The sequence below is a fragment of the Arachis duranensis genome, chromosome 8 (genome assembly GCF_000817695.3).
Source record: "Arachis duranensis cultivar V14167 chromosome 8, aradu.V14167.gnm2.J7QH, whole genome shotgun sequence".
NCBI lineage: Eukaryota > Viridiplantae > Streptophyta > Magnoliopsida > Fabales > Fabaceae > Arachis > Arachis duranensis.
In genome coordinates, this window is record NC_029779.3 from 2083811 (window position 1) to 2099612 (window position 15802).

The following is a 15802-nucleotide window of genomic DNA, read 5'->3' on the forward strand; positions in this document are numbered from 1 at the left end:
TAATTAATAAGCTCTTGATGAGAAAAATCACTTATTGTTGGTCTAAACATTATTAATATTAGAAATGTATAGTTTTATATTTAATTTACTATTTCTTATTTTGTTTACCGAAAAACCATGTTGAAGGGAAAAACGAATTTAATTAAGGTCACAAATTTTGAAGAGTAAATGTTAGAGAGTAAAAGTCATGAATTTGTGGACATGATGATGATAAACGTATTTGTTACTTAACTATTTGAACTCTCTTTTGTTATTGTATTTTTTGCAAAATTAGATGATATAGTTCGAGGTTGTTATAACTTAGACTAGTATTATAATATTTTGAAAAATAATGATATAATTAGTAGTTATGACTTAGACTAGTATTATGGTATTTTGTAATGATGATATAATGTGATTGTGGATCTTACATAATACTTTATAAATCAAATTTGATGGTATATGTTCAATTAGTTTTCTTTAATAATTTGATTCAAATAGTTAAGGTTATTTATTGACACTAAATTAAAAAAATAGTTGGAATTAATTTCAATGCAATATGAGAAAATTATTATAAATAAAAAATTATATAATTACAAAAAATCGTTGTCAAAAGTTACAAAAGGAAATGGTGTTAAAATCGTTGCTAAAGGCAGCTATAAAAGAGCAATGATATTTAAACCGTTGCAAAAAAATAACACCGAAGGCAACACTTTTAAACCGTTGGTTTTGGGAATAACAAAACTACAACCGCTTGAAACCGTTGCCTATCTAGTTATGGTTTTAAACTTTTCCGTCATGAAAGAGAACAGTTCTAAACCGTTGTCTATCTAGTAACGGTGCTAAACCGCTGTTTAAAAATGGTTGTCAAAACCGTTGTCTATGCCAGTCACTATGGCAATAGTTTTTTTGGTTGCCGTTGCCTTAGGTAAAAAACCGTTGCTTATGAGCATTGGCAACGACCGCATATACCACAGGTTAAAAATTGTTGCCAAACCATTGCCTAAGATTTTAGAAACGGTTTTTTGATCTATGACAACGTTTTTCGACCGTTGCGAAAATCCTTATTTGTTGTAGTGTAAATTTTGTGTCTCTATCATTTGTGTCTTTTTTTTTGTATTTTGTTTTGTCTTATTCTCAAAAACAAACGTAGGCTTAATTCTCAAAAAAAGGGCTACATCTGGTGTAGAACACAATTTTAAAAATAAGATGGAGCGATATGTAACATCTAATGTAAAAATGAAAAAGTTGGTTGAAGAAGATGGTGTAAAGGTAAAACTGCTACAAAAATAATCATTTTGGATGATGAAATTTGTCATAATAAAAATTGTTTATTATAGATTTTCCATATAATTTTTAATTAGCATTATTCAAGACTATTATTTATATGCTATTTTAAACTCTTTAATTTTAATTTAGTTGGCTTATTTTTTTGTTTTGGAATCTTAAATTTGATGTTGGTTTATTTTTTTGCTAAACAATATAAATAAATTATTCTAAATTTTAATTTTTAGTTATATATAAAATTCATTTAAAGAGAATATCCAAAGTAGTTGTCATTTGTCTATAACAAATATGGTATTTTTTTAATCATTTTAGAAAAGGAAAAAGAATAATATATTTAATATTTAGATTTGATTATGATAAGACTGTGGTCTAATTTTTATTGACAAATTTAAACTCAGTTCCTTTTATATAGTATAAATTTTAAATAATTTTCATTGACATTCAATCAAGTATTATTACTTCAGAAATTGAATGAAAAATTTATGGTTGGTAATAATGTAAAATTTTTACATAAACTTAAAAATTAAACCAAAGTGAATAACGATTGAACTAAAAAACTTCATAGAAATGTTGATTAAGGTGTTATAAAAATTACTTTAATTGTTATCGTGACACTGCAGTCTTGTAAAGCATTTTTTATTTTTAATATGGAGGAGAGTTTGGTGTGTTGCCTCGTTATGGAGAACACACGTGCTTTACCTGTATGTGGTGTCAGGAGAGGAGAAATCGGATCGAAGGAGTTGGAGGAGAGAACTCGGACGGTCCGATTAGAGGGAGCAATTCGGACAGTCCAATTTGTGCAGTAAAGGCCACGTGGCACGCTGTCGTTCCTCCAAGGACGGTGCCCACTTATACAGCATGCTTCCTGGACCATACTCACTCCCTCCGAGTCTCTTTCAAGAACCCCACCAGCAATTCCTTTTCTCTCTTCTTCTTCAGCCTCCAACCCCATTGTTCTTCATTCAAGCTTGTAAAAAAATTTTATAATGCCAAAAAAACAAAAATATAAAGATGTTGATCGTCCTGAACTTCATATTATACATTATCTCAGCCACCCTGATTATGTAAGTTTAATTTTTTATTTTTTTATATTTCAGATTTATTATTATTATTATTATTATTATTAAAAATTTAGGCATATATATTTGAATGAAGTAAATATTATATGTTATAGATAGTTAATGTTATTATTGTTATAAAAACATATATAAGTTAAGATTGTGATTATGGTTAGAACTTAGGAATTTATTGTTGAGTCTATATATGTGTATATGTATAGTTGTAGTTGATTAGCGAACTTTTTAGTTAACGATAATATTTAGGTTGATGTAATATGATGGATTAGTAAAAATAAAATATGTTTAGAATTTTTTTATAATAAATTTAGAAATTATAATTAATTATTATGTTTAAGTTGAATAATTATTGGAAATGGATTGAATTTTGAGTAAATTAGGCAGAATTTGTTGTAATAAATTTTTGTTTGTTGTTTGATTTTTAATTGAAATAAATAAATATGTTGGTGTAGTTGAGGGCATTGTTATTAATACAGGACCAGACCGACCGGTTCGATCGAGAAATTGGTAAACCGGATCCATAATCGGTCTGGTCTGATGATGTTATTATGTAAGGCAACGAACCAGTCAGATCTGGAGTGAACTGCTCAAACTCGATAAGACCGGTTTGACCGAACCGTCTGGGATTCAAATTTTCCCAAAATGTGAAAGATGGGGTTCGAACCCCCCTCTTCAAGGAGAAAAATGATACTCACAACCACCAGACTGTTAAAGTTGTTATTAATATTTATGCAAATTAATATATATATATATATATCTCTTTCAGCGAATAATTTACTTCTATTTAATTTAGTTTAATTTTAGTTATAAACTCATTCATTCTTAAATTAATTATGTTTTTAGTTAACAATAATTATAGACTCAATTTTTTTTATAATTATATAAACGGTATTGATATTATTTTTCAATAATTAGTTTTTTGTTTGAATTGCATTTAGTGAAATTATTTATCATAGCTTCGCGATTTTGAATTATTATGTCTTATTTAGTTAATTGCGGAAATTATTTAAATTATATATCGTAGAGAGTTATTATCTTTTAGTAGAAAATTAGTCATTGTTAATGAGTTAACTAAATTTTGATATGTTTTTGTAGAGTTTACGGTATCTGACATGTGATCATCCACTCCCTCCGAATCGGTACAACGATAGGGTTGAGGAGCATTTACGGTTTACTGGTTTCTTGCATGTTTCCCAAATTGGAGTAGTTCAATGTCAGAAAGCACTGGTAAATGCACTAGTCGAACGGTGGCACCCAGACACACATACCTTTCACCTTCCTGTTGGTGAATGTGCTGTGACACTAGAAGATGTTGCTATTATCCTTGGTCTTCCAATAGACGGTCTTCCAGTCACAGGGATGACTATGAGTAGTTTTGAAGCCTTAGAGGCGGAGTGTTTGCAGCAATTTGGGGTTGCACCTAGGAAGTCAGATTGTAGAGCATGTTGCATAAAACTGACCTGGCTTCGAGATCTGAAAGAAAGACTACAGTTGGTTGATGAAACCAGCATGCAGAGGTACGTGAAGTGCCACATTATGTTATTATTTGGTACAATCTTGTTTGGTGACAAGTCTGGGGCATCTGTGCACTGGAAGTTCCTACCTTTGCTTCGTGATTTTGGTAGTATCAGACAGTACAGTTGGGGCTCTGCATGCCTGGCACACCTGTATAGGTCATTATGCAGGGCTTCTCGTTTTGACTGCAAGGAAATCGATGGTCCGCTAACACTTCTGCTAACTTGGACTTGGATCCGTCTCCCATATCTAGCGCCGGTTCCTCGCGAACCCCGCAGTTTTCTGCTTGCAAACAGGTAACATTATGTTACAGTTACGTCCTATATTCATATGTAGAAACGAATTGTGTTAATGAATTAAGTCATATTAGGTGGCGTAACTGGGAGCATGGAGACCGGCGCTTTCGATATTTTACACTTGAGCATTTTAGGAAAGCCTTAGATGATCTCCAAGAAGGCCAGGTGTGTAGTTATTAAGGAAGTATTTGATTTGGGTTGAGTGTTAATGTTATCTGGGTTGTAATAATATATTTCCCTTATTTTCTGCAGTTCGTGTGGCTTGCTTATGCTGTTGATCGCATTGATCCGGATATAATTCCTGCAGATATCTACATGCACTCGGTTGTGTGGAGCACTACGGTGCCGTTGGTGTCTTTTGAAATCATTGAGTGGCATACAACCAATAGGTTTAGGAGACAGTTTGGTTTCGTTCAGGGAGTTCCTCATCAGGAACGGAATCTAGACAAGGCACATGGAATGGTCCTGACTGGTCCTAAGAATCTTGACTGGGCCACGGCCACGACTCATTCGTTTTGGGTGATGCAGTGGACAAATAGGTATAACTATATTCTTACTGAGCTTCCCATGCCTCAACAGCATCCCTTGGATATTTACATGTACTGGTACCGTGCAAGATATGGCAACTACTTGAACTTGTCAGATCGTGTGGGTCAAGAGAATGTTGAGGGTAATCAAGTCATGGATGATGAAAATGAAGAACAGGAGCCACAGTCACCACCACCTCCACATCCACCTCCACCTCCACCTCCACCTACACAAGAACAACCGCAATGCTCAAACCCATATGTTCCTCAAATACAGTTTACCACATCATATCCTCTACATCAGCAGTATTGGGGTACTCCACATGTTGACTCAGGAGACGGAGCATCTTTTAGCCAGTTACTTGGGTTCATGGCTGCAGAAGCAGGCCAGTCACAGTATGGCCATCAGCCTGATATCATGGCTGGTAGGTATTCCTTGGACGCGATGCATCCATACCGCACTTCCTCGGTTAGTATTAGAGGGTTGGTATCTGGTGACTCTAGTGGAAGTGACGGTGGTAGAAAAATTCTTAATAGTCAAAACCCTCGTCGTGTTTCAATGGGTCTAATTGAAGAAAATGCTATGACAACTGAACTAGAGACAAATGAGTATCTAGTTGATACCCCAGATGACGAGGATGACGATGAGGATAAACATGAAGATATGGACAAAGATCAAAATTCTAGTAATGATGCTGCTAGTGATTACGATGGTGCATGTCCTATTATTGCTTTAATTTTTAGCCAATTGATTATACTATATTCCTATATGGTTGATTTGCTTATCTTATATACTTGCTGGGTCATTTGATTATACTATATTTATATATGGTTGATTTTTTTATCTTTTATAGTTGCTGGGATATTGATTTGTGTTGATTTGATTATATTATATACTTGTTCAGTCAACTAATTAAGTTGTACACAGGTGAGGCACGAACTCCAGCTGAAACAGGGAAGGGCTACAATCCTAGGGTTGATCCACCTCGTTGTAGCGCTAAGCGATACACGCCATCCGTGTTCAAAAGGATCTCCAAGAAATGCAATGATCTTGTGGACGACATAAAGTAGACAAGGAGAAAGTAGCTTTTGTGTAGTTAGTATTATTATTGTTTATCATGAAGTACTTTTCTATGTGGTTGAACAGTTTTCTATGTATCATGAAAGTAGTTGAACACTTTTCTATGTATCATTAAGTACCTTTCTAATGAACATTGCATATAGTAGTTTGATATCAGTTACAATGTTTCAAACAGCATACTTTATAGCTTGGATAAGTTATATAGAGTCTCAAATGTCATAGACTCCTTGGATTTAAAACATAATACAATAAATCTACTGAGCATTATTGCCGGCACTTGCTCCACCTGCCTGACAGCATATACTACAGCTGTGTCCCTCAGCCCCACATTGCCTACATCACCTATGACAATGTAACATTTGCGTGTCCATCTCGTTCAAGAAGCACGTCATCCATGGACAACCTTTGGATACTTGTCTCATGTACGGATTCGGTACGAATCGAGGCCCGTTGTAAGCCGGTCATATAGTAGGATTCCCCAGTGGCTTAAACCTGGCTCGGTAAACCTGTCGAACTTGGTCCATCTTATACACCTCATGAACATAAACCTGCCAATCCAGCCGTTGATTTGCAGAACATGCAAACACATGTCGACAAGGAATTTGGTCCACCTGGAATTCACCGCAGTCACATCATTGTCGACGGAGGTCGACAATATACTCCATTCCACTTGGCATCTCACGCACTTTGAAGACCTCATTCTGTCTGTCGAAGCAATTCACCTGGATGATCTCTATTGCAAGTTGATTTGCATGCAACTTGGAGGTCACAAGCTCAGAAAAAACATGGCCGGTAGTAATCCGAGCCTCCACCTCGGCTCTTTTTCGAGTGAACAACTCGTTGAGTCTATAGAAAGTGGCTTTGACAAGTGCAGTGATAGGGAGATTGCGTGCACCCTTCAAGACTGAGTTGATGCATTCTACGAGGTTCGTCGTCATCGGTAACCACCGTCAAATGCCAATGCATACTGTTCACAGGGTATTCGGTTTAGCTAGTTTGTGTAAGTCTCGCCCCGTTCTCATAAATGTTGGTAACGCAACTCGTACTCGCGAACTGTCCTCGAATATCTTGTACAATAAGAAAGGACAAATTACAAAAAAAAACTATTAACAGTACCCTATTAATAATGAACCTCAAATTACAACAAGGTTACCTATATTGATGACAAGGTTTTGTAGGTACGGTGCCTTGAACTTCCTCAAAAAGTTTGACTCTATATGCCTGATGCAAAACATGTGAAAAGCTCTGGGAGGTGACCAAGCTCCGTTACTGCGGGCCACAGCTGTGTTGATGGATTCGTGCCGGTCAGAGATCAGTCCCACACCATCCCGAGTCACTACATGCTGTCGCAGGTTACTTAGAAAAAAGTGCCACGTATCAGAAGTCTCTCCCTCCACAATAGCAAATGTAATTGGGACGATATTGTTGTTTCCATCTTGTGAAACTGCAACCAACAGACAATCCTTATACTTTCCGTACAAGTGAGTCCCATCTATTTGGACAATTAGTTTACAATGTCTGAATGCTCTAATACAAGGGTAATAACTCCAGAAGACTCGATGCAACACCCGGATATCAGTTACCAAGTCATCGCCTTGATATGCACGCATAGTCTCAAAATGGACAACTGCTTATGGCTCCTTATGACACATGACCTCAAACCATATAGGTAAAGTTTCGTACGATGCTTCCCAACCTCCAAATATTTTTTTCACTGACTTTTACTTAGACAACCATGCTTTTCGATAGCTGACGGTGTAATTGAACTTCGATTATACTTCCGCAATGACTGATTTCACCTTTATCGAGGGGTCAGCCTCAACCAACGGCTTTATTGCTTCTTCAATTGTGTTCGAATCCAGCTTCGAATGATATGAGAAATGGTTGCTCTGGTGCAAGTGTGACTACCATTATACCTCCTTATAGAGTAACAGTACTTTCTGCTGATCATGCTAACCCTGATAAGCCAATCACAACCTGACTCATACTGCGTACACTTGGCATAAAATGTCAGCGACTCCGACTCATACACCCGGTAGTCTACACCTCTTTGGATAGTATAATCTTTCATCGCCCTAATAATAACTTTCCTAGAACTGAATTCCATACCTACGACAAATTCACCATTTGCAACAACAGGAATTTCTGCCATAACGACAGCCGTAGCATAAATATTTAATACACAAATATTTAATAAGTGCAATTAAAAGTAAATCAATCAACATTACATCAATCTTAAAATAATTAATGAACACTGATTAAAAGTATAAGCACATAAATAAATACTAAATAATAAACACTAACTATTATTTAACTTCATCAATAACTAACTACAAAGAACATTATTAACTAAACAAACACACAAACAAATGCTAATTACGTATATTATCACATGTTACATAACTATTTGTTTACATGGATCAATATCAATTATTAAAAAATTCTAACCCTTCGTGTATACCTATAGGCAATTATGTACCTGCATTCATATACTCCGGAAACTCTGGAGCATGCATGGCTTCCAAGTCCAACACTCACATGAAAGACGGCTCCTCAAACTAGGGGTGTTTGCTGTGCAGTTTGGATCGGTTTTGACTCAAAAATTCATCTGATCCGAACATTATGTTTACTTGCGGTGCGATTTGGATTGGATGTTTTTTTTTTAAAAAATCCGATCCGATCCAATCTAATTTCGAGCGGTTTAGATTGGATTGGATTTGCGGTTTTGTAAATTAAAAAAATTAAATATATAACAAGTTTCAATATCGAATTTCAAATAACCAACAATGACATAGCAAGTCTTAACAATATCTTAAAAAATCAACGATAACATAACAATAGAATAAAATTATAGGTTAGTAAAATAAATAAATAAATCACATTTTGAACATAAAACATCTATTACATAATAATAATACATGAAAAATATAAAAATGTATAACAAATTGAATATGTTATAAGTATAATTGTAAACATAATAATAAAATAATAATATTATAACACAATGTGCGGTTTGGATTGAATTGAATCGGTTGTGAAAAGTAGATCCAAAATCCGATCTGATCCAACGGTTTGCAAAAAATAAGATCTAATCAAATCCGAATTAGTGCGGTTTTAATCGATTTTCGGTTTGGATTGGATTGGATGAGCGGTTTAATTTGGATTGGTTTGGATTTGAACACCCCTACCTCAAACGGATGTTCGTTTGCGAGTGCATTTGCCACGTCAGCTACATTTTGGTGCCACATTGCCGTCACCTTAGTCTTCATCTCCATCACGACCAACAACTTCGTAATTACTTTCAAACTCTTCCTCACTGTTGCTGTTGTAATCTTCCCGTTTAATATTTCGATCCGCTTCAGACGGTTCGAATTCCACATACACCTCAGTGAATGATATCTGACCACGACTTTCGATGTACATTGAAAACATCTATTGCATGCTCGCTTCATCTGTTACATATTTCGTCTGAAATTGAACGAATCCACCAAATACAGGTATGGGATACATGTATAAAATACATGATATTCTTCTAGACAACCCATATTCTATCTTCTCACAAATCACACCTTTTAGTTTCTTGAACGAGATTGTGAATGGATAACAATATCTAACGGATTTTCACAAACAAATTTCACTCGTTCAACTGTTTCTAACAAAATCTGACCAAAATAATATACTTTCAGTAACACTCTATCATCCATTTTTCTCACTCATATAAATAAACTTCACACTCTCATTATTTTCTTTCGTTTGAAAGAAGGAGAAATGTAGATACAGGTGCTGTGGAAAGAAGATGATGAAATGAAGAACACTCTTATCAGTACAATACCAGCTACCCAAACTTATATATAATGGTTAAAAAACATATTATACTCAATTTGGACTCGGCGATTACCGTTAACATATTTAAAAAATTAATTTTTTATGCGAACTCGAAAGGTCCGTTTACTAATTAGACAGTCCAATTAGTTCACCGTGAATTCCAAAATTTTTTTCTCCCTCACAATTTGGACCGTTTTAATTGATAACTCAGTTTTTTTTTTGCACACAACTCGCTCCCTCCAATTTTTTCCACTAAATTTCAGCCAAAAACTATCCCATACTCATGTAAAGTACTCCCATAATTCATATCAACATATAACACACATATATAAAACATATCTAAATTAATGAGCCTCGTAAAGTTTTGGTGACTTTTTCTAAAATCTGATGACAATGGACTAGCAATTTGTTGGAATATCAACTTAAGATATACTTAAGAAAAATGTTAAAAATATTTATTTCTTTATAACTAAAAAATATTACGAATTTAGTTTCGAATATTAAATTTGAATAAAAAAATTTTTAACGTCAATTTTCTTAATTTTAACTTATATATATTTATTTTAACAAAATAAATATATTTTTAATTAATTTGTAATTTATTTTGTTATATACTATTATTTATTATTTGCATGAATAAAAAAATATAAATTAAGTTTAATTTAAAATTTAATATATTAAAAAAATATATTTTTTAAAAGTATTTTAAATATATATAAAATATTAAATATTTTCAGTGTATGGTACAAGTACATACACTAGTATTCTAGGAATATGGGTTCGACAAGAAAAAGTAAGCATGGGTTCAAGAAGAAACAGTTGTCAACTTGTCATTCACATATGAGTAAATTCCAAAGATTCTTCTTACCAAAACGGAAAAAAAATCCCAAAGATTCTCATATACTTAAGAAATCCAACCTCGTTTCTTTTTTTTTTTTGTTTTAAACAAAAAAACTAAAATAGATTGCAAATTAAAAAAAGCGAGTCGATATTAGTTCCAAAATGGGAAAAACCAAAAAGAAGAACGAGTCATTTGAGCCGACTCGTGCTTAAACGCTCTCACAAAAGAAACACAACTCGTCCACGCTGGCAGTCCTTACTTCTGCAAATTAAGAATTAACCAGTGAATAGCAAGCACACGGATCAGTGTTCTTTTTTAATTTTATTTTGAAAAAACTCCACATATTTTCGTAACGGACCTAACCCCGTTCTGCTATGCTATAAAAACCCTAGACCGAAACCTTTCTGTCGTTCCGACTCCAATCTCTTTGCGTTCTCTGCAAACTCTTCGTATCTTCTCTCCTTTGTCGTTGATCGGAATCCATGGCTCGTACGAAGCAGACCGCTCGTAAGTCTACCGGTGGCAAGGCCCCAAGGAAGCAGCTCGCTACCAAGGTAACGTCTTTCTCAGATATAGGGTTTCTCAAAATTTGTTCAATTTTTGCCGGAATTCGGAACCTCTTTAGGGTTAGGGTTTCTCATCGTCTTTTGTAATTCTTGTCAGGCCGCGAGAAAGTCCGCTCCCACAACTGGTGGAGTGAAGAAGCCCCATCGTTATCGCCCTGGAACTGTTGCTCTCCGGTAACAATTTCCCCAAATCTTGTCAACGTTTTTTTCTTTTGGAGCTCTTGTATGTTTTGGCCTCAATTTCACATTCTCTTCGTGTTATCTTTTCAGTGAGATCCGAAAATACCAAAAGAGTACCGAGCTTCTGATCCGTAAGTTACCCTTCCAGCGTCTTGTTCGTGAAATTGCTCAGGACTTTAAGGTGTGTTGTTCTCAAAATTTTTTCTTTTTCTCAGCTTAATCAATTTCTGATCCTGGATTATAATTAAAGATGTCATTTATTGTTTGTGTATGGTGCAGACTGATTTGAGATTTCAGAGCCACGCAGTCCTTGCACTTCAGGAAGCTGCAGAGGCTTACTTGGTTGGATTGTTCGAAGACACAAACTTGTGTGCTATCCACGCCAAGCGAGTCACCATTATGCCCAAGGACATTCAGCTCGCTAGGCGCATTCGTGGAGAACGTGCTTAGTTTTACTGTGTAATTCAACATGGTGTTGACGTTAGGATTTATGGTAGACATATAAATTCGGATGTCTCTAATTGTTTGCTCAAATTTCTTTTGGGGGTGATGTTTAGGATATTATTATTATTATTATAGGACATATAACATGAATGTTTTCTAATGTTCGTTCAAGACTCGGTTACTTGATTTCGATCTATGGTTTTGTCAATTAAGTTCCGTTGTTTGTTGAATTGGAAGTGTTCATATAATTAGCTGTTGATTGATCGTGCTGAGTTGTCTAAGTAATCAATATCCTTAAGTAATTTGCTGGTTTGTTTTTTTAACCCTTTGAGCTTCTTACTTTTAGAGTTTTAGGTGGTACAAACATTGTAATAGGAGAACTTTTGTTTTTGCGACGCTTGTAAATATCCCTCTTCGCAATTGTGTGCTATGTTTTGTTTAATTTTTGATTTTTGAAGTCTGTTGAACATTCTGCAACTGGCTGCGAAATCAACGTCTGTATTCGTTGATAATCAAATTAACAGCGTGCTGGGCTTGGAATTGATGGAATTTGAAAGAATTTGAAACAAAATATTTAAACTGGTGTAAGGGCTTGTTGAACTCTTTTTAATGAAACAAGTTATTTTTTATTTTTATTGTGTTTGGTAAATTTTTAATAGTAAAAAAATAGTATTAAAAAAAAGTGTTTTTTTTTCGGAAAGTTATAATATATAATTTTATAAACGATTCTTTTTAAAAAGTAAATAAAAAATATTTTTATTTTATTTTATTTAAATATCATTTACAGATAAAATATTTTTTCTGAAATATTAAAACGTAAAAACATCAGAAATTAACATTTTTTATGCTAGCTAAGAATTTTTCTTTAAATGTTTACAACAATAAAATTAAACATTTTTTTTTCAAAAATGATGTAAATAAGTCTTATAGAATTTAAATAAGTATTTTTTTTATGTAAAATGTTTTTTTTTTATAAAAAATATAAATTATAGTTTCTTAAAAATAATGGGTTTTTTTATTAAAAATATTTTTAGTGTTTTGATTTTATTAAGATTTAGTACCATTTTGGTTTGTAGAAGTTGAAAATTTATTGTTTTTAATTTTTTTTGTTACAAAATAGGTTTTCTTCTTAGAATTTTTATTATTAAATTATCGTTAATAAAAAATAAAAAATAATAAAAAGAAAGAAACGCGTAGAGTAAAGGGAAAGGGGTTATGCGAAGGGGTTACAGTCAGATCTTGTAGTTGTTCCTTTTTGTCCGGTGTTGACGGCAGAAGGGGTTACAGTCAGATCTTGTCGTTGCTCCTCTTTATCCGGTGTTGACGGCAGCAGATCTGTGAGGGTGGACGTTGCGCGTTGCTTGCCGTTTCTGTTTCTTTTTGTTCGCCGTTTTTGTTCTTTGCCAGTTTTTGGTTTTTTCTGGTTCTACTGCTTCTGCTTTTGATATTGTTATTTTTTTGAGTTTTGGGTGTTTTTCTGAGATTTGATGATGATTTTTTGAGTTCTGGATTTTTGATGTTCTTTTGTTGTTGTTGTTCTTCTGTTTGTAGCTATTATTGTTGTTGTTCTTTTGATTTAATTGATGTTCTTTGCTTCTCGTTATTGTTGTTGTTGTTTTATTGGTAGAAAAAGGGGGAAGGGTATTTTCGTCTGAAAGACGATTTTAAAACAAATTGAAACCTTGGAGATCATTTTGTAGCAAAAAAAGGCTAGAGATAAAAAATTTCGACCTCTATATTAAGGACCAAAATCGTATTTAACCCTTTTTATTATTAGAAACTTCTCAAATATATTTAAAAAATATATTTTTTAATTAAAAACGGATCTTTTTTTTTATCAAGATCATGCTCCCCAAACAAACCTTAACTAAAGTTCTGTTAATTATGATATTAGCAAAAAACAAAAAGGCAAAAAATTAGTTACTATAACATTGTTAATAACTAATTTGCTATGTCATTAGATTACTTAACAAGTTAGTTTTTGATAATTTATATTTATGTTATGTTGTTGGTTTATTGTTGAAATTAACTATGAAGAATTATTTATTTTTAAAATTATTTGTTATAAAATTTTATTTAAAATTTAATTATATAATTTTACTAATTCATTTAAAATACTGAAATTTAATTCAATTCTAGACCATTAGAAGTTTTCAATGAGGCCATAAACTAAAAAAATATACGTGGTGAACCATAGGAATTAGATCTTTGACATTAGGTAATATCAAAATAAGGGCTAGGGCTAAAAGGGAATTAGGTTTGTGATCATTTGATCTCATACTCCGTTGGTTCAAGGATGTTGTTGATTTTTTTTTATTTTTGTTGAGCATTTAAGCTATTTTTCCCAAAATGATGTTTTTTCCTACAAAAAGTTAGTCATTATTCATTTTATTAGACAAATGATTACACTGTTTTGGATCGGTCTATATTTAAACAATAAAATATAAGAAGTAAAATCTCAAATTTATCCTTATAGCAAATTAAAGTAAACTACTTTAAGAAGGTGAAATAATTGAAATTGCATACCTGAACAAAAAGAAAGGTAAGAAAGCTAACATGGTTTATGTATCTAAAAATCAGAGTAGAGTTCTATCACTTGAGTGAACATTTGTTGAGGAAAAATGTTTCTTTCTTCAAAGATTTTGGTGTTTCTGCCTTGGCAGATTGATCAGAGAATCACTGCTGTCAGGGCCAGGTCATTACTCCTTTGCTGTTATAGTTTTGCATTCTTTTCATATTCTAACCACCATCGTGACGGTTCCTGGTAGTTGTTTGCCGTTGCTGTTGCATCAAGGTGAGAGCCGCTTTTCCGCACTTAGGGCACACGTCTTCTACGTTTTCAAATCTACTATGGATGAGCTGTTGGACCTGGATCCTGTTGTCGAGTAGCTTGCAGATGAAGTCCTCGACCTTTGGAGGATAACGCAAGTGCTATCGGGTTGGGATTCCGTTGTGGAGTAGCTTCCAGATGAAAGTGTTCCAAATAGTATTTTGGTTGCAAGTTTAAGGTATCTGATCAATTGGAGGATGGAAGAAGAAAAAAGTTATTTGGGACTCGAAAGCTATAGAGTAGTGTCCAGATTTTTCTTTTGTCTAGGTAATCATGTCTTCACTTTTTTTAATTTCTCTTTGCATGATGCTATTTGCTATGTCTGAATTAAAGTTTGACTGGATTAGTTGTGCATTTTATGTTTTGTTCTGTGTGATTAACTGATTCACCCCATTAAGTTTGGGTTTGTATTTTGTTGTTGGTAGACTGAAATAGGTCTATAATTTCTGATCCAAGGGTTCTCAAATTTTTTTACTGACCTTCCTACTCTCTAGTAAGCTCCTCAAAGTCCAAGATGAGTTTGAGCTATTGTCTGCTAAAAAAAAATCTGAAATAGCAGCCTTTGTAGATTTTACTAACTAGTGAATCCTATTTTATTACAATCCTCCAACTTTGCTTTGCTAGCATAGCTAGATCGAATAATTTGAGATCCTAATTCTCTATGCTTCTTATCTTTGCAAGTTATATCCCATTTGGCCCACCACTATTTTTATTTTGTACCCTTTTGACTCCACCAGAAGTTCATTATTTTGCTCTGAATATCCTTAATTAGCGAGTCCGGTAACTTGAAACAACTCAATGTGTAGAGGGGAACAACTGTGGCAACGACTTTGATGAGAACCTCTCTTCTACGGACTAAGAATAGTGATCTTTTCCAATTCTAAAGCATGTTATCCATTTTGTCCTTTATATAGTTAAAAGTACTCCTCTTGATCTGTTAATTACTGGTAGTAGTCCTAAATATCTGTTATAGTTTTCTACATGTGGAATTTGAAGGATATGAGCTAATTCATCTCTCACTGGAGAAGGGGGTGTTCTTGCTAAAAAAGGTGGAGGATTTCTGAAAATTTATCCGTAAGTGCTTAGGATCTGCTGTAGACTATGACATACCTCCTCATTAGATTTACCAAAAAGTATCGAATTGTCTGCGAAAAGTAGATGACTGACTATATGGTACCAATTGTTGATCCTCAATCCTTCGATTTCTCGCCTCTGTTCTCCTTTATGGAGCAGATAGGATAAACTTTCTGCGCAAATAAAAAATAGGCAGAGGGAGAGGGGGTCGCCTTGGCACAATCGCTACATGGTTTAAAAGAAGCATGAGTTTGTCCTTCTATAGCAGAAGAGTCGAATAC

General features: G+C 33.9%; 1 protein-coding gene across 1 annotated transcript; it reads left to right on the forward strand.

The window, feature by feature from the left end:
• Positions 1 to 10812: 10812 nt before the first annotated feature.
• On the forward strand, positions 10813 to 11847 carry LOC107460150 (histone H3.3). Its single transcript, XM_016078477.3, has 4 exons — positions 10813 to 10981; positions 11091 to 11167; positions 11264 to 11354; positions 11453 to 11847. The coding sequence occupies exons 1-4, from the start codon at positions 10910 to 10912 to the stop codon at positions 11621 to 11623; spliced, it is 411 nt and encodes a 136-aa protein (XP_015933963.1). The 5' UTR covers positions 10813 to 10909; the 3' UTR covers positions 11624 to 11847.
• Positions 11848 to 15802: the final 3955 nt, after the last annotated feature.

Coding starts and splice junctions, on each gene's coding strand:
- LOC107460150 (XM_016078477.3), top strand. CDS start 10,910: ATGGCTCGTACGAAGCAGACCGCTCGTAAGTCTACCGGTGGCAAGGCC. Junction 11,168..11,263: donor CCTGGAACTGTTGCTCTCCG/GTAACAATTTCC, acceptor TTATCTTTTCAG/TGAGATCCGAAAATACCAAA. Junction 11,355..11,452: donor AAATTGCTCAGGACTTTAAG/GTGTGTTGTTCT, acceptor TGTATGGTGCAG/ACTGATTTGAGATTTCAGAG.